The 17,801-nt window shown below is 53.2% G+C and overlaps 7 protein-coding genes across 7 annotated transcripts; 3 read left to right on the top strand and 4 right to left on the bottom strand.

The window, feature by feature from the left end:
• Positions 1-118: 118 nt before the first annotated feature.
• Positions 119-3,485, top strand: MRS44_014465 (uncharacterized protein; the record flags this gene model as incomplete). The annotated part of the gene is made up of 2 exons (XM_065618422.1): positions 119-2,360; positions 2,413-3,485. 2 exons carry the CDS (start codon positions 119-121, stop codon positions 3,483-3,485), a joined length of 3,315 nt encoding a protein of 1,104 aa, XP_065474494.1.
• Positions 3,486-3,814: 329 nt separating this feature from the next.
• MRS44_014464 (uncharacterized protein) lies at positions 3,815-5,160 on the bottom strand (the record flags this gene model as incomplete). Its single annotated transcript, XM_065618421.1, has 3 exons — positions 3,815-4,889; positions 4,944-5,032; positions 5,107-5,160. The coding sequence occupies 3 exons, from the start codon at positions 5,158-5,160 to the stop codon at positions 3,815-3,817; spliced, it is 1,218 nt and encodes a 405-aa protein (XP_065474493.1).
• Positions 5,161-5,653: 493 nt separating this feature from the next.
• On the top strand, positions 5,654-8,674 carry MRS44_014463 (uncharacterized protein; the record flags this gene model as incomplete). The annotated part of the gene is made up of 1 exon (XM_065618420.1): positions 5,654-8,674. One exon carries the CDS (start codon positions 5,654-5,656, stop codon positions 8,672-8,674), a length of 3,021 nt encoding a protein of 1,006 aa, XP_065474492.1.
• A 70-nt stretch (positions 8,675-8,744) lies between these two features.
• On the bottom strand, positions 8,745-9,704 carry MRS44_014462 (uncharacterized protein; the record flags this gene model as incomplete). The annotated part of the gene is made up of 2 exons (XM_046271430.2): positions 8,745-9,070; positions 9,119-9,704. 2 exons carry the CDS (start codon positions 9,702-9,704, stop codon positions 8,745-8,747), a joined length of 912 nt encoding a protein of 303 aa, XP_046127408.2.
• Positions 9,705-10,142: 438 nt separating this feature from the next.
• Positions 10,143-11,053, bottom strand: MRS44_014461 (uncharacterized protein; the record flags this gene model as incomplete). Its single annotated transcript, XM_065618419.1, has 2 exons — positions 10,143-10,546; positions 10,660-11,053. The coding sequence occupies 2 exons, from the start codon at positions 11,051-11,053 to the stop codon at positions 10,143-10,145; spliced, it is 798 nt and encodes a 265-aa protein (XP_065474491.1).
• Positions 11,054-13,383: 2,330 nt separating this feature from the next.
• On the top strand, positions 13,384-15,265 carry MRS44_014460 (uncharacterized protein; the record flags this gene model as incomplete). Its single annotated transcript, XM_046277319.2, has 7 exons — positions 13,384-13,703; positions 13,754-13,955; positions 14,008-14,049; positions 14,100-14,247; positions 14,297-14,402; positions 14,451-14,810; positions 14,860-15,265. The coding sequence occupies 7 exons, from the start codon at positions 13,384-13,386 to the stop codon at positions 15,263-15,265; spliced, it is 1,584 nt and encodes a 527-aa protein (XP_046127411.1).
• Positions 15,266-15,468: 203 nt separating this feature from the next.
• On the bottom strand, positions 15,469-17,517 carry MRS44_014459 (uncharacterized protein; the record flags this gene model as incomplete). Its single annotated transcript, XM_046284292.2, has 2 exons — positions 15,469-17,015; positions 17,064-17,517. 2 exons carry the CDS (start codon positions 17,515-17,517, stop codon positions 15,469-15,471), a joined length of 2,001 nt encoding a protein of 666 aa, XP_046127412.2.
• Between the last annotated feature and the right edge of the window lie 284 nt (positions 17,518-17,801).

The raw sequence follows: 17,801 nt of genomic DNA, 5'->3' as shown, positions 1-17,801 counted from the left end.
GTTTTCCATCAAACCCTCGATTGCCTCGCCATCCCTATACCGAACCGCCTTCTTTTGCTTGACTTGTACTGCAACTACACCACACAGCCCTCATCTGACCCCCCTGTCATCCCCCGCGATGGGTGAAGTCTACAGAGACACTCGCGTCTACCGTGAGTGGGATCGGGATGACAGCTCCTCGGACGACGAGCGCGTTCGCAAGACCACAATCCGACGATACAAGGTCACACCTAGTAGGACTGATCGAACCGAACGAGTATCCGAGTTTGACGATGGACGCTCCCGCGCCTCCCATTATGGTCGCACCTCGGGTGACCTGCTCGAGGAAGACCGTCGTTCCTATGCCGCGGACCGCCCTCGCTCTGCTTTCGAGTCCTATGCCGGAGCCCCTTCTCACGCCAGTCACTATGAGGATCGTGGCCGGGACCAGGCCCCGAGATCCTACGTTTACGAGAAAGAGATCGAGAGAGAGACTTATCCACCACCGCCGATGCCCGTTCCTCCGCCTCCACCTGTTTCCGCAGCTCCTACGCCTGCGCCCGTAGCTGTAGCTGAGCGACCCCGTACGACCACTTTTGAGAAGGAAATGGATCGCGACTGGGAGCGACGTTCCCGGTTTGATGGCCCACCTTTTGAGGATGACGTCAGAGTTGAGAAGCGCATCGAGCGTCGCGACGACGGCGAGTACCGCATCGAGAAGCGGGTTGAAGAGCACGTTGACGATACTCATGGCTGCGAAGTCGAGCGATACCGCAAGGAGACAGAATATTACACTCCCTATGACCCTCCGCCGCCTCCCGCTCCCGTCGTCATTCGACAGCGCGCTCCTGAGCCGCAAAAGATCATCGTCCAGGAAGCCCCTCCCCCGGCCCCTGTCATCGTATCGCCGCCCCCCCGTCAAGATCCCGGTGTGGTAGTGATTCGTGAAAAAGAGCCTCAACGCCAGATTATCAGGAGAGAAGTGCATGTTCCGGCTCGCCCTCAGGAAGAGGAGTATTATTACCGTCACGAGCGTCGGGATTCCCGACACAAGGATTACGCCATTGAGCGATATGATCGCCGACGCCGTGAGCACGATCACTACAGCGACGACGACGACTACTATGTGCGACGCACAGTCGTGCGCCGTCGCGAGCGCAGCGAGAGCCCTCATCACAAGAGATACCTCGCTGAGGGTGCCCTCGCTGGCGCCGGTGTCACAGCATTCCTCAACAGCCGCCGTGATTCCTATGGTGACCTGCCAGAACATCGTGGGCGCAAGGTGATTGCTGGAGCTGCTCTTGGAGCTCTCGGCACCGAAGCCCTACGACGAGCTCGCAGCGCTTATGAGGACCGGTGGCATGACGATGATCAGTCTCCTGACCGTCACTCCCGCCTCAAGCAGGGTCTCGGGCTCGCTGCTGTAGCCCTTGCCGCTGCTGGAGCTGCCAAGTATTACCAGTCCAACAAGATTGAGAAGGAAGAGGCACACCGAGGCAGAAGCCGTCGTCGTAGCCGTGGCTACTACTCTGGCGACGACTATTCTCGCTCTCGTTCCCGATCAATTATCCGGAGAACCACAACCACAACAAAGAAGAGCACTAGCCGCGGTAGCCGACGCCGCAGTCTCTCAACTGCAGCCAAGGCGGCCTTGGGCACCGTTGCTGCTGCTGGAATGGCCAAGCATCTCCGCAATAGGTCCAAGTCCCGCGGCCGCAGCAGCAGCCGGTCAAGCAGCAGCTCGCGCAGTCGATCTGGGAGCCGCTCCCGCAGCAAGTCTAGGCTTCGTAGGGGCGCCGAGATCGCTGGTGCCGCTGTAGCGGCCAAAGCGGCACACTCCATGTGGAAGCACCACAAGGACAAGAAGGGTGATGACAGCTCTGACAGCAGCGACGATGAGTACTACCGACGGCGCCCCTCGAAGAGCCGTAGCCGGAGCCGGAGCAGGTCCATGGCCAGATCCATTCGTTCAGAGCGCGGGACTGATCCTGAGCTAGGCCCCGTAGTTGAATACGGCACCGATCCCCTCGCAACGCAGCCGCCCCGCCCTGCGTCGCGAGGTTACGAATCCGAGGCGGAGGCGAGACGTAGACGGCGCAGACGACGCAACCGGAGCCGCTCGGCATCATCATCTGCGTCGGACCGCAGCAAGAAAAGGAGTAGAAGCCGACTAGGAGAAATGGCAGCTGCTGGTGCTGCGGCGATTGGTATCAAGGAGTATAAGGAGAAGAAGGACAGGGAGAAGAGGGAGCAAAGGTCAAGGGAACGTCGGCTGGAGCTAGAACGGGAGCGCGAGAGGGAGCGTGAGAGAGAGGCATCTCGAGACCGTCGTGATCGAGTTGCCAGGTCTCCATCCCGATCACGAAGCCGCTCCAGGAAACGTGAGCAGTCCCCTTTGGGAGATGACAGTCTTGACTGACAATTGATGACTAGGTTCCGACGTCGACGCCTTTGATGATCGAACACGCTCACCACCCATGGCATCTGGTGGTGCAGGCTACCCTCCTTATCCCCCTGACCCTTCTCCACCTGGCGGAGCTCCTTTCACACGATTCCCGAACCCTTCTAGCGACTATCAGCCATATGTTCCACAAGACTATACTGGCTATCCACCACCACCTCCTCCAGGGCCTCCCAGGGGCTTGTCCACCGGACCCCCTGCCTCCTACAATCCGCCACCACCGCCGCCGGGACCCCCTGGGCCTCCTCCTCCTCCAGGGCCTCCTCGAACAGGTGGTCCTCTGCCGCCTGACAATGTGAGTGACCCTATCCACGACCTCGGCTTGCGAGGGTTAGACGAGGGTGCGTTAAGCCGTACTACGGAGGAAGTTGGTGTCCGAGAACGAACAAAGGCTGACTATTTAATAGATATAGACTCTGAGGCGGAGTCCCACGTAGCCAAGTCGGTAACCTTTATTCCGTTGTCACCCAAAAGCTCAATGACAATGAAGAGGCACCGTGCGGAGGCGGCGGCCAAGGAGGAAAAGGAGAAACAAGAGCAACTTGCTTTTGACCAGCTTCACGCCCTTGTGCCTTTCAAGCCACGCTCACGAACACGCTCACGTCATCGGCGTTCCTCTTCCTCATCATCGTCTTCGTCGGACAACTCCGACACTGGCCGCAAACATCAACCTCGAGGCGATGGATCTAGCTCGGACGATACCGTTGAGATATTGCCTGACCGATTTGATCGACGTGGTGAGCCATTGGATGGGCGTTCCAACCGCAACCGTGGGTGGAAGAGTCGCAGGGGAGATTTTGAATACCGACCTAGGAATCGTGGTGACATGAACGTCAAGGGCGCGTGGCAAGTTGCTGGAACTGACGGTGAATCTGTGGACCGGCTCGTTCGTGGTGTCACTGGGGTGCTAGAAGGCAAACGCAGTTGGCTTGGCTTGCTGGGAGAAGTTTTAGGTGGACTGCAGGGAGCTGATGAGAGCAAGGCGATTGAGGACGGGCGTCATCACGAAAGGAGGCACAGAAGGACGAGGAGGCATTCGGATTGACGACTTAATGACTGTGAATATGTTTCTTGACTCGGTAACGATTTCTTTGGCTGGATATGGCTGATGGTTTCTGAGTTGGGTCGAACTTGACGACACGATGTAACGACTACGTATATCTAACGGCCGATATATAGATCAACTGATGATGTGTGTTTATATGCATGATTGAAGTACCCTCATCACGTTGGATCAACTGTGACTTAAATGGCTTTGAATTTGAAACGAAATGCATGTGTTGGTATCCCTTGATATCTACAATGTATAGGACATGACCTCCTCTTGAAATGATTCAACTCCCCACCCTCTACGCCATCCCACTTCATCCCTCATCATAACTCATCCCGCTGAGGTTGTGCCGTCCTTCCACTATCGGCTTGTAGGTCGACGCCGTTCTTTGCCCTCCACTTCTCCCACAGACCCCAGAAGTCGCTCTCCATGCTTGTGTCCATCTGGTCCGGAAGCACTACCTTGTACTCGACGTATAGGTTGCCAAACTCGGTCTTGTGGTAGACGCTGTCGCCGTCCTCGTGCCAGATGGGCATGCCCTCGCCGACTACCGTCTCGATATGGCCGGGCTGGACGACCTGACCGCGGGGACGTTGTAGACGGACGACGTGTGCGTCGAGATGGGTCAGGTTGCGGGTCCAGCCGCCCATCCAGGCTTCGCGGAGGGAGAGGAGTTCGGTCCAGTATAGATCATTGCCCTTGCGGCGGAAGAAGACGCCGTCGACCTTGTCGGGGTTGTTCTCGTGTGAGGGTGCCTGCTCGGTGAGCGTCACGATCAAGTCGCCAGGGACCCAGTCGGGGCTTTCGTCTGCCTCATTCTCGTATACTACACGGGAGTCGCGACCGGCTCCACGCTGGATGTTCAGCTGTACGTTGGTAGCCTTTCTCTCGACGCGCTGGCCTTGACAGACGGGGCACTTGTGCTTGATAGTCTTGCCCCTGCCACCACAGGCGTCGCACTTCATGCGCATCTGCTGGAACATGCCTGGCGCGAGCTGTCTCTTGATGGTTCGGACGCCGTGACCGCCGCAGACGTTACAAGAATCAACCTGGCCGTCGGCGCTGCCTGTACCCTCACAGTGCTCGCAGATGTGCTGCTTGTTCCAGGCGAACTCGGTCGTGGCGCCGTTGTAGAAGTCGCGGAGGGAGATCTCGACTCGGACCTCGACGTTGTGGCCTCGAGGCTCGCTAGAGGCTCGTCCTGAGTGGCCGTGGCCGCCGAAGAAGCGGCTAAAGAGGTCGAAGGGGTCGTGGCCTCCTCCGCCGCCTCCGCCTTGACGGTGCTGCTGGACGCCATCGTGGCCCCATTTGTCGTATACTTTGCGTGTGTCTTCGTCGCTTAGGACATCGTAGGCTTCTGAGACCTCGACGAACTTGTCGTGTGCTGTGTTGTCACCGCTTGAGGGAGGTTAATATGGTATCGAGGAAGAGGGGGGTCATGGAGGGGCATACGGATTCTTGTCGGGGTGGAACTTCTTTGACAGTTGGCGATACGCCTGTTTCAATTGCTTGTTTGAAGCTGATCGATCAACACCGAGAATCTAGAGATATGTTAGTTCTGAATGTCTGGGAGCTCCTCGAGATGTCTTGCCTTGTAGTAGTCCTCGGCGCATACAGCGAGCTGGACAAGAGCTAATAGGACCAAGATGGCCGCTCCGTGGAGCAACATTGCGCCGTCGTGTGCGCAATAAATGAAGCGTTTAAAATTTTCAAAGAAAGCAGCTTCGAAGGCGACCTCGACGATGAAAGAGCGAAAACCACAGAAGCGACGTGGCGGGAGCGAGAGGCGAGAAGATGACCAAGGACCGGAGAACAAAGAAATCGACTTAGAAATACCAGCGTGTTATCAATGCTTCGTTTGCCTCCAGTTCCAGGCAAGGTACTACCTCTTTTGGGAACGCTATCGGGCTTATCGATCAGCCACCCCTGCATGTGGCGCTTTATCGGGTGTTTTTGATTGGAGGATCGGATTAATTATCGGATTATCCTGCAACTAAATTCTTGGGCTGGACGTCAGCCAACTGCGTCGCGATGGAGCTTGTTCTACCTGGGGCTGTATCTTCTGCCTTCAGCTTGGTCTACTTGGAATTTCACCAATTCCAGGTATAAAGTCGACGATTCGTTTGCACTTTTATTACGGCGAAGCTCATCACATAACCACCATGAGCTCAAAAAAGTACGCTCTCCTCCCTATGGACGAGGATGAGGTCGGCCCTCAAAAAGTTTCCAAAGAGAAGAAGCACAGGCATCGACATCGCGACCGAGACGAGAAATCCTCATCTCGACACTCTAGGTCACGTCGTGATCGCAGTCGCTCGAAATCTCCCGGTCGAGGATCTTCATCACACCACAGCCGTTCCAAGCAGTACCGACGACGCGATGACAAGGCCGACTTCGACGATCGATGGGGAGACGAGGAGCCACCTTCCTCCGAGCCTGAGGAGGAGGAGGAGGAATTTGAGGAGTCGGCTAGCAAGAGGGTGAAGCTGAGCCATGATGAGCCAAAAGAAGAGGACCTTTCGGACGGCGCAAAGGAGGAGTTGGCTCGGAGAAAGGACATTGAAGAGCGCGAAGCCTTCGCGAAGCGACTGAAGGAAAAGGACGACAAGAGATCGAAACACGGCGAAAGAGAGGGAGAATCATCGAGGAGGAAACTCGCCGAGGATGCTGAGGCACGAAACAAGGCGCTTCCCGATATCCGAGAACGATCGCGACAGGAATACCTCAAGAAGCGAGAGGCAGAACGTCTCGCTCTTCTACGGAAGCAGGTCGCCGAGGAGACGGCTGAGTTGAGGAGCGGCGTGCGACTGTCGGAGAAGGAAAAGGCGGAGTTTGCCAAGAACAGGGAGATCCTGCGCCTGGCGGAGGAACGCCTCAAGATTGACGACCACCGCGATGGATATATGATGCCGGAGGATTACATCACAGAAAAGGGAAAGCTAGATCGCAAAAAGAAGGAGGAGGCACTCTACAAGCGATACGTTGAAAAGGATGAATATGGTCAGGAGAAATTCGTCACCGAGCATGAGGAGTGGGAGCGAGAACAGGCCTCGAAGGCTAAGGCGCAGATTCAGCGCGCCGAGAGAGAAAATGAGGACTACGACTATGTGATGGACGAGGAACAGTACATCCAATGGAACCTGGACTCACGGATGGAGGGCGATGACCAAAAGTTGACGAAGGAGCAGCAGTTCTTGGCGGCACAAATCGACGCAGCGGAGAAGAAGGCTCTGACCATCCAGGAGACGAGAAAGAGTTTGCCCATCTACCAGTATCGCGACGAATTTCTGGCGGCATTGGAGCAGTACCAGGTTCTGGTCATTGTTGGAGAGACTGGTAGTGGAAAGACAACACAGTTACCACAATATCTCCACGAGGCGGGATACACCAAGAACGGCATGAAGGTGGGATGCACACAACCTCGACGAGTGGCAGCCATGAGTGTAGCAGCTCGTGTGGCAGACGAAGTCGGTGTCAAGGTCGGCAACGAAGTCGGATACACGATTCGTTTTGAGGATTGCACCAGCGACAAGACCATTCTGAAGTACATGACTGACGGTATGCTTCTTCGAGAGTTCATGACGGAGCCCGACCTGGGAGGATATTCTGCGCTGATGATCGACGAGGCGCACGAACGGACAGTACACACTGACATCCTGCTGGCGCTGGTCAAGGATCTGTCCCGAGAACGACCTGACCTTAAGCTTCTGATCTCTTCGGCTACCATGAATGCCGAGAAGTTTGCGCAGTACTTTGACGACGCGCCCATCTTTAACATTCCTGGTCGACGATACCCTGTGGATATTTACTATACACCTGCCCCTGAGGCCAACTATCTTGCTGCTGCGATTACGACAACGTTCCAGATCCATACAACACAAGGCAAGGGCGACATCTTGATCTTCCTGACGGGTCAAGATGAGATTGAGGCGGCCGAGCAAGAGATTGCAGAAACGGCTAAAAAGCTTGGAAGTCGCATCAAGGAGCTTGTCATCTGTCCCATTTACGCCAACCTACCGTCAGAACTGCAGTCAAAGATCTTTGAGCCGACACCAGAGGGAGCTCGCAAGGTTGTCTTGGCTACCAACATTGCCGAGACCAGTTTGACCATTGATGGCATTGTCTATGTCATTGACCCCGGCTACGTCAAGGAGAACGTCTACAATCCTGCCACTGGCATGTCCAACTTGGTCGTTGTTCCTTGCTCGCGAGCCTCTGCCAATCAGCGGAGTGGTCGAGCTGGACGTGTCGGACCTGGAAAGTGCTTCAGATTGTACACCAAGTTTGCCTACATGAACGAAATGGACGAGTCGACGACCCCTGAGATCCAGCGGACCAACCTGAATGGCGTCGTGCTTCAGCTGAAGTCGCTGGGCATCAACGAGCTGCTCGAGTTTGAGTTCATGGATCCTCCGCCCACGGAAGCCCTAATCGGCGCGTTGAATCAGCTATTTGCGCTACAGGCGTTGAATCATCGTGGAGAGTTGACCAAGCTAGGTCGTCAGATGGCCGAATTCCCTACTGATCCCATGCTTGCCAAGGCTGTGCTGGCTGCAGACAAGGAGGGATGCGTAGAGGAGGTATTGTCCATCGTTTCGATGCTTGGCGAGGCTTCAGCGCTCTTCTTCCGACCCAAGGATAAGAAGATTCACGCAGACAGTGCCCGCAACCGGTTTACGGTCAAGGATGGAGGCGACCATATCACGCTTCTCAACGTGTGGAATCAATGGGTGGACAGTGATTTCTCCCCTGTCTGGTCAAAGGAGAACTTTTTGCAGCAACGGTCCTTGACTCGAGCACGCGATGTCCGTGATCAACTGGCCAAGCTCTGCGAACGTGTCGAAGTTGCCCCCTCTACTTGCGGAGCGTCCAACCTCCGTCCCATCAAGAGAGCCATCACAGCTGGCTTCTTCCCCAACGCGGCGCGACTACAGAAGAGCGGCGACAGCTACAGGACGGTCAAGAACAACACAACAGTGTGGATCCACCCGAGCAGTGTGTTGATGGCCATCGATCCGCCCGAGAAGATGGTGGTGTATTTTGAGCTTGTGCAGACTACAAAGGAGTATATGCGCAGCGTGATGCCGATCGAGCCTCGGTGGCTTTCGGAGCTGGCACCGCATTTCCATAAGAAGAAGGATATTGAAGCTATGGAGGAGAAGAAAATGCCCAAGCAGCGGTAGATATGAATACGGATATTGCGCCTGCATGCGTCTAATTACAATCTAACCTATTCCACGTCCCATCATCGTCTTAGTCATCTTTGTCTTCTGATGTTTCTTCATTGTCGGGAACCCATTTGTAGAGAATGTCGGTTCTCATGGTGTACTTTGTACCCTTGAGAACGGTTGCTCCCTCATGATAGAGACCCTTGTGCTGGAAGATGAGCACGCTGCCTTGCTTGGGGTTCACGTCAAACCTGTTGTCGCCTCTCATCTCAAGAAAAGAGGTTGCGCCGCCTTCAAGATCCGACTCGGGGTTGTGTTCCTTTGAGTCGTTGAGATAGAGGTGGACAGTGTAAAAGGTCTCATACTCGATGCCTGTACCTTCAGTGTAGTAGTAGGAGCCATCGCAGTGAGCTGGTCACGGTTAGAGATGCAGTAGTGATGAGTGAGAGGTTGGCTTACGCTTAAAGTACTGTCCGGGAGTGTATTTGAGATATCGCATTCGCTCGTTGAAACGACTGAATTTCCATTTTCCTCCGCGCATGTAGGGGTCAGGTGGGATCACGGCCAGAAGCTCACGCAGGCCCTCAGCTTGAGCGCACCGTTCCCACAGCCTGTCGACGATGGTTTGCTGGTCCCAGATGATGCGATCACTCTCACGATATCCCGGCGCTGGAGCCTCCCACCCAGGGCCGAGACTCACCAGCGCCGGTCTCCACGCTGAAGAGCCTTCTGGTCGAGGCACAGAGGCCTCAGCGAGAGAGAGGAGCTCACGGCATTCTTGGGGAGATAGCACATTGTCGAGGATGAGGGCGGTGTGGCCCTCATACTGAGGTAGAGGAGATGAGGCAAAGTCGATGTGGTGAGATGTTATGGGGGCGGCGGGAGGAGTGGTGAGGAATGAATCCGGAATGACTACATCGCTGCTGGTGTATTTTACTTGACGAGGTAGATCTTCCATCTTGGATGGGTTTCTGGGTTTTATGACAAAGGAAGATGATGAAGAGGAGGAGGTGAGGCCAAGCTTGGAGGCGAGGTTGGAGAGCATGGTTTTAATGCTGACAGTTGAAACAAGGACTTGATCTTGAAGGATTCGCAAGGATTTTCAACGCAGGAACCCGAATTGGCTCAATATATAGGTAAAATGACCAAAAAGGACACTTCTTTTTGCAGCCTAACACCCAGGCCTTCTTGTTTACATTGTTGCCTACGACTTGGAGCTATCATGAGCGTAAGCGTGGCTGTGTGGGGAACAGCCACCACCAGAAGATGCGACTAGGCTTTTCACAATTGCGAACCATGGGATTGGTGGACAAGGCGTTTTCTGGGGGTTATAATTGATGTTTTTGGAGGTGCTATTTCCGGGGTTTGTAAGTTGGTTTTATTTAAATAATATGGACGCATTATAAGGTAAGTAGCGGAACGCTCAACAACAAATTCCACACAGAGATGGATTGACCAGAATAAGAACATGCTAACCCACCATCTAGTCCTGTCGTGGCCTGTCACCGACCGAATATCCGGGAAGCTCAGCAGGCGCTGATTCGGCCGGCATCTCTGCCTTTGGTGCCGGCTGGTGATCATCTTTGTATCCATTCTCAACCTCGGGGACAACCCTAGAGCGGTCGAGAGCGTCCTTCTTGGCCTTTCGGAGAAAGAAGATAAGCCAGACACCTAAACCGCCGAGGAGAAACCCTCCAATCGAACCGCCGATGGCTCCGCCTAGGAGCGCGGGGCTTGGGCCCGAGTCCGTGTCTAAGTCCGTGTCTGAGTCCTTGTCTGCCGGTCCCGTCTCGTTTGGTGATGTGGATGCGGTGGTGCTGGTCCCATCATCTTTGGCGGTTGATGTTGTTTCTTGGCTTGATGATGCTGTAGTTGCTTCAGAGGTTTCTGTTGACTGTGTAGACTGAACCGACTTTGTTGCCGCGAGTATGGTTGTAAGGACAGAAGGTTCTTCTCATAGTTAGCAACGGAAATCGCAGGCCTGGACAACATGTACTTACCCGCGAAGGTGAGGGCCTTTGACTCATCCTTACAGACATTGGCATTTTGGCTCCTGGGACAAAAGAACCGATCCGTATACCCCTGACACCTCGTCACGTCGGTGCCTCCGGTCTCCTCCCCCTCGGCGTCGGTGCAAAAGTTGGGACATTCGCTGCTAGACCAGTCCTGGTTTGTACAGCTGCCGCGGGCGAACCTGCCTGTACCCGCGTACTCGACGAACTGGCACATACCCGTCGAGACGCAGATGTAGCCCTCGGCACAGCAGGCGGAAGCTTCAGCGTCTGGTTTACAGGGCACGTCGCGGGGAGCTTCTTGGCCATCTGGGTAGTAACATTGAGCGTGTACTAGGGTTATTGAGAGGGCAAGGGCGAGGACGAAGCGGGAAGAAGCCATTTTGCTTGCTGTCGTGAGGAGCATGGCTGAGGAGCGAATGTGTACAGTTGAAGAGAGAGTGTATGAGCGAGCGAGAGAACGAGAAGAAGATTAACGGGGCGGAGCGAGGAGATTGCATCCAGGGAAAAAGACCCTCCATCGAGACAATCTTATGACAAGAGCACAGGCACTCTTGTAAATAAAGGCATTGGCTCGAGATAGCTCATGGGTATCCGCTCTTGGTGCAGCTGAATGGAGGAGAGCGGCAAATGGAGCCCAATTCGGCAATCTTCAAGCTTATTTTTAAAGGGGGCACCTTGTCTCGACACAACGGCTGAGATGGGGCCTTCTTTATTTATCCAATCGTAGAGCTGTATAGGGGACTTTAGAACGATGTTAATTTTGCTTGTTGGATTGTTGTGGTTGCTCTGCGTGCTGGGTCTGCGAGATGTGAGACGTGCCATGACACTTGGCGGGGGATATGTCTGAATTGCCTCAAGATGTGTTTTGTTTGGCCTCGTATTTCCACTGGAAGGACTTTTGGCCGTCAAATATACATTGTCATTTTCTGCTCAAGACTAGGGCCATCATCAGACCAGAGCTGGTTCGTGAAGCTCAAATACCAGCCGCCCTCGCGCCCTGATGTTGCTCTTGAGGAGTTGTGAGTCTCTGATCAGCCCTTCTGGAGTCGGAATCGGTACTTGGACTTGAACGCGTAGTGGAGGGGGTATTCGAAGTATATGGAACGTCGTTAAAACTGTTAAAAGTGTCCAGTTATGGTTGATGATGTGTGGTGCCGGGGAGTAGCATGATGTCTGCCTTTATTTCGAGGCGAACACAAAATCTGGCTGAGGAGGAAGATGAAGCGATTAATTGTTTCTATATGGAAATCTGACCTTTATGGTATCTAAACTCTCCGCTTTATTAGTACTAAGATGTGGTTTGATGGGTGCCTATGTGGACGACGTGGCAGGGTCGTTTTCCGCAGGCGCTGGAGGACCAGAGATGCTCAGCTTTGGGAGAAGTTGCCAGTAGCTGCACCCGATAAGAACTCTGGGATCGAGTGTTGGCCTGCGGCTCATCGTGCAACTCCAACAATCGGAGAGCTGAAGCGCTGGTGTAACCATCGCCACCCTAGACCTGGCGGATATTGGCTTTGGACTGTTGGGAGGATGGTTGCGATCGGGTATTCGTATGTCTTGGAGGATCGAGGATCAATGGAATCAGCACTGGGTGGCGCAACAAGACTGGCGTTCGATGAAAAGAGAAAACGGTCAGTTCTCGTGAGTGAGTAGAGCATCAACTAGATGCGTCTGGACAGGTGATTCTGCAGCCGACCTGAACTGCGTGATAGACATGAACAGCGCGTCTTGCGCCATGATCAGCCACACTGTCGTCTTGAACAATGACACTTGAGAATTGATATTTCCGAAAACATGTGCTCATCGAATGCTCCTTCGGTGCTCGCTACGAACGGCGCGTGGGATGGACTCGACCTAAGCGAAGGCGACAATTCGGTTCCATTCCTTCTCAATCTCTCGATGGTTGAAGAACGAGGTTTGGGACGAGCTCGGCTTAAGAAGAGTTCTCGGAAAGCGACGGCGACGTGGATATGGATCCTCGGGAGACTGGCATGACCTTTATCCGCTGGAAATGCAGATGCCCAGAGTCGACGTAGGGCTTAGCTTGGATAAAACCGTTCGAGCCAAGACGGGAGCTTATGGTCTTGGGAGACAGGGGTTCATAAAGAGCCTCCTTGTTGAACATCTCGTGAGTATTTCAAGAAGAGAGTCAAGGGCAATGTTGTCAACTGGTGAAAGAATGGCGACATCGTTTGTGTTTAAATACAGGCTGCCATATGGTTCAAGGTCCCAGTTTTCAGAGCAATCTATTACCTACACTCTCCCGGTCGATTGGAAACGAAGCACGGGGCATACGAGCTTTTCCTCACAAGATCGGCCCGTATGCTACGTGTGTGGCTACGGCACGGCCGAGCCGAACATCGCTGTGACGTTACCAAAGGATCGGAGCCCTAGCAGTGCTAAGTTACTGCCTGGTGATCCTTGGTCTTTTACTGCACCTTCCGCCTTCTGTCTAGCGGATGGAGTGACGATCGCATCTGACACGGTCCGTTACATAACGAACCATGTCTTGGAGGTTACGTGCAGTGTAATCTGGGATATCTGTGTGGGTTTGCCTCTGAGCACGCAATTCCTCGTGCTCTGCCTTTTTGGGCGTTGGAAATGGGGATTTTCGAAGTCAAATACATGAGGTTTTCCAACAACAATATGGGGTTCAATATCACGGTCCAGACTTTGACATGTCTTTTATTGTTTAACTGATCAACAACAATGGCAATAATCAACCCAGACTCAAAAGACCTCGGCAAAGATGATGTCGAAAACTCGGCAGACCATGTCGGCCGGGGTCCGACCCAGTCCGACCTGCTGCGTCGCTCGCTCTCGGCGCGCCAGGTCCAGATGATTGCCATCGGAGGCACGATCGGTACTGGTTTGTTCCTGGGCACGGGAAAGTCCCTGGCCACTGGCGGACCGGCCTCGATTCTCATCGCGTATGCTATTGTGGGCTGCATCGTGTTTACTACCATGTTGAGTTTGGGAGAGATGGCTGCTTTTATCCCCGTCGCTGGTAGCTTCTGTACTTTTGCAGGGTTAGTGAAAGTTTGATTCTGGATGTGATTGGATACTGACGGATGAGTAGACGCTTTGTTGATGATGCTTTTGGCTTTGCTCTCACATGGAACTACTGGTTCAACGATGCCGTATCCACAGCCTCTGATCTGGTCGCTCTGCAACTCATTCTGCAGTATTGGACTGACAATTTTCCGGGCTGGGCTCTCAGCTTGATCTTTTGGGTTGTGTTGATTGGTGTCAATATTATTTCTGTGCGAGCATATGGCGAGGTATGTTTGAGGCATGGGCTTAGCATGAGCTCTCTTTACTTACAAGTTGCAGCTTGAGTATTGGCTTAGTTTACTTAAAGTCATCACCATTGTTGTAAGTGTCAGAAGGTCAATTGGCAAACAACGGTCTCTAATATTCCCTAGGTCTTCATTGTCATGGGAATCGTCGTCAACTGTGGTGGTAACGTAGACGGAAGATACATCGGAGGTGAAAACTGGCACCTCCCAGGTGCCCCTTTCGTGGGTGGAATCGGTGGCTTTGCCTCTGTCTTTGTCACTGCCTCATTTGCCTGTAAGTGCCCTGGCCAATATGTGTCAATAGAATTCGCTAACACTAACAGACGGTGGAACTGAGAGTATCGCCATCACGGCTGGTGAAACGAAGGATCCTACCAGGAACCTGCCCAAGGTGGTCAAGAATGTCTTCTGGCGTATTATTCTTTTCTAGTATGCTATCCACGGTATTATCCATTGTCTCGATGCTAACATTCGCAGCCTCCTCTCCATCCTCCTAATCGGCCTCAACGTCCCATATACCTACCCCGACCTCGACTCCAAGGAAACCCGTACCTCACCTTTCACTATCGTCTTTGAGATGACTGGCGCCCACGCAGCAGGAAGTGTTATCAACGCCGTCATTATGACCAGTGTTCTCTCTGCTGGAAATCACGCCCTCTTTGCTGGCGTGAGACTGATGTACACTCTGGCTTTGGAAGGCCATGCACCCAGGGTACTGGGAAGGTTGAACAGAAACCAAGTTCCCTGGATAGCTGTCCTTGTAACTGGAGCCGTTGCTGGTCTCTGCTTTGGGTCAAGCTTTATCGGCGCTGGTCAACTCTGGTCTTGGCTTCAAAAGTAAGCACTCCTTACATTTCAGAATTGAACCCTGTCTAACACCTCACAGCATCGTCGGCGTGTCTAACCAGCTGAGCTGGATCTCCATAGGCATCACATCCCTTCGCTTCCGCTCCGCCCTCAAAGTCCAAGGCAAAACGCACCTCCTCCCCTTCCGCAACTGGACCTACCCCTACGGCCCGTGGTTCTGCGTCATCCTCAACAGCTTCCTAGTCCTGGTGCAAGGCTGGAGCTGCTTCAGTCCCAAGTTTGACGGCGTCAGCTTTGTCAGCTTCTACATTGAACTTCCCATCATGCTGATCATGTATTTGGGGTGGAAATTTGTGAAAAAGACAAAGACTGTTAAGCTGGAGGAGATGGATCTTGTGACGGATACTTATACTATCGAGGAGAAGGTTGAGGAGGTGACAGGGTGGAAGGGCAAGGTTAAGAATGTGATTACTTGGTTGTTCTAGATGTTGACACATTAGAGGAAGATGTCTCTAGTTGGATGGGACCAAGGCGTCTAATTATCCCGTACAATTATAATATATACCAAGCCTATTTCTTTCAACACCATAATTTCGAACCCCCCGGCTCCCTGAGATACCATAACGAATGACCTGTGATTCTAATTGCTTTCCCAAACGCCGAGAAAAATTAAAACACGACCCGATAACTAGACCAGGAGGATGCGCGTTGACCACTTCCTCTTGATGGGATATCCAACAAAAGACCCCAGACGAACGTACTTTTTATACTCAGTCAAGGCCTGATAGGCTGATTGCAGCAGTCTGCGAGGCGGAGATCCCATATCATAGGCCTCTACGATGATGAGGCCTGAGCTTGGTCCAAGGTATAGAAACCAGACATCCACCAACTCAAGAGGACTATTGTCATCTCGTCGTAGTCGGTGATGAATAGGTACCGAGTCATCACTGTCGAGATAAGTCTTCATCGTCGTCGGTAAGTTCGTCCAAGGACTGAAATTATCGTAGCCTCCGTAGTAGCTCCCCGAGGTCGACAACCTGATCGTCTTGACACTGCGAAGATATCCATTGATCAGTAAACCTTCGCCCTTGGCCTTGGCCTGGATGTATGCCGGGTCCGCGCCTTTGAGAAACTTGATCTGTCCATCTGCAGATGCCCAAGACCATGACGGTGCACGACGCTTCATCTGGCAGGTGTAGACTCGTATCCTGTCAACAGTATGACCGCGGTGTTCCCACAAGAGTGACTCTGCGAGCTGGTCCATCCATACTCCGTAGAGGTAGTCTGTTGGTGAGCCGTTTTGCGCTATCTTTGCGAGTCCTGCTATGATTGGGAGCCTGTCGTTCGGACACGTGAGGCAGTCTTTACTGTATTCGGCCACGATGGACTTCCAGTTGGCTCGGATGTTGCTTGGTACATCGCGTTCTGAGACTTTGTGAGGAAGAGGTTCGCTTTCCATGAGGCCTTCTCGACATTGGCATGCTCGACATCTCCACGAAAGCTCCCCCTTTTCGTACGAAATGGATCTGACGCAGAGGAACGATTCCTGAAAGACCCATCCTCTCCGATGCAGCGGCTCATTCAAAGAATGAGGCTCTATAGCATTGGCACAGCGGCCGAGATAGACCGTGTCTCGGCCCTTCTTGTCTGCTGGAAACTCGTAGTATGAGCGGGAGAGGTTGTCTCGGTCACAGAGCAGTCCTTGGTGAGCATCCTCGCATGAAGACGCCGCTATCGTTAAGAAAGCGTAGCGGAATATGGTTCCCATTTGCTGTGCTTGCACTTCCCAGTCTTTGACAGCTTCTTCTTCTGAGCCTTGGATGATGCAGAGGGAGTCGATCCACACGTAACGTACATTGAGACGCCTGGTAATGATGATGGTGTCTTTAATAATCTCTGAAAGCTTGTCGAAGGGGATTCCCTGCTCAAGCTCGGATTTGTTTGCTGGGGTCAGGGCAAAGAATGGCTTCGGCCCCCAGCAAAAGCTAAGAGCGATGTATTTCCCACGCTGGTTGGGAGCTGTGGTTATCAACTTGGGAGATTCAGAGCCGTCAGAGGGTCCAACGTCGATCAATCTAAGAGGTAGAGGTGACCTGTAATTTGATGGACATGTTCCGTAGTGCTTGAATAGACAATCCGAGATCCATTGCTTGGCCAGGTCGAAACAAGCTGGGGACCCAGAATTGGTCTCGATCTTTCGGAACTTGACACGACATCTCCTGTCTTCAGGTTGTCCTAGAACAAATCAGCATCTATAAATTGCCATAGCGACGAAGAGCTTACCGCGTCTAGGGTCTGCGTATAAGACGATACGGCCTCGAGTCACCCACGGCTTGGCATCTGGTGGACCGAGATGCGAAAGACCCGAAAAGTCGAGGGCCCAACCCAAGTCTTCTCGCTTTTTTTTACTCACGACTATCACGTCGATCTGCTGGACTGGTGTACTGAATGGGGGGTTGCAGTACAGGGCGATGACGGGGTCGTCCATCGCCAGTATCTTGGCGGTGCGGTTCTTGAGGGACCACCATACTAGAAAGCATAGGTAGCATTCGTTTTCGCTTTGAACTTTTGCTTCTTCTAGAGTTTGTTTCACGTCAATGTCCAAGACGTAGCCGCGGCCTGTAATGTCGCATAGTGAAGCGTTCTTGCATCCAGGACAAGGCTTTGCGGAGGGGTTGCGTCGAAAGACTTGGCCGTTCATAGCCGACGGCTTCAGTATGGCTGATGGTCCTTCCATGGTTGAAGAGTCTGTGGTATCAATTCATAAGCGAAGGAGTTGATCTCGCAGCATCCTTATCACTGTCAGTCTTGTATAGGTTCAAGTATTGGTGGCCTCCGCTATGACACAGAGCACCATTACCTTTGCAGACATGAAACAAGATGGACGAATTCGTAAACGAGGCTGTGAAAAGAGGAGGTAGACTTCTCATGACCTGAATTCATGGTGGTCAGCACTGCCTCGCTTTCCACACTCGACTGGGTTTAGTGGGCAAGCCATCTGCAGCCTCGACAGCTGAGCAC

This window comes from Fusarium solani, assembly GCF_023522795.1.
Source record: "Fusarium solani strain SB1 chromosome Unknown bctg00000010, whole genome shotgun sequence".
Classification (NCBI taxonomy): domain Eukaryota; kingdom Fungi; phylum Ascomycota; class Sordariomycetes; order Hypocreales; family Nectriaceae; genus Fusarium; species Fusarium solani.
Note: the sequence above shows the minus strand (reverse complement) of the source record. Positions and strands in the feature narration are given on the sequence as shown.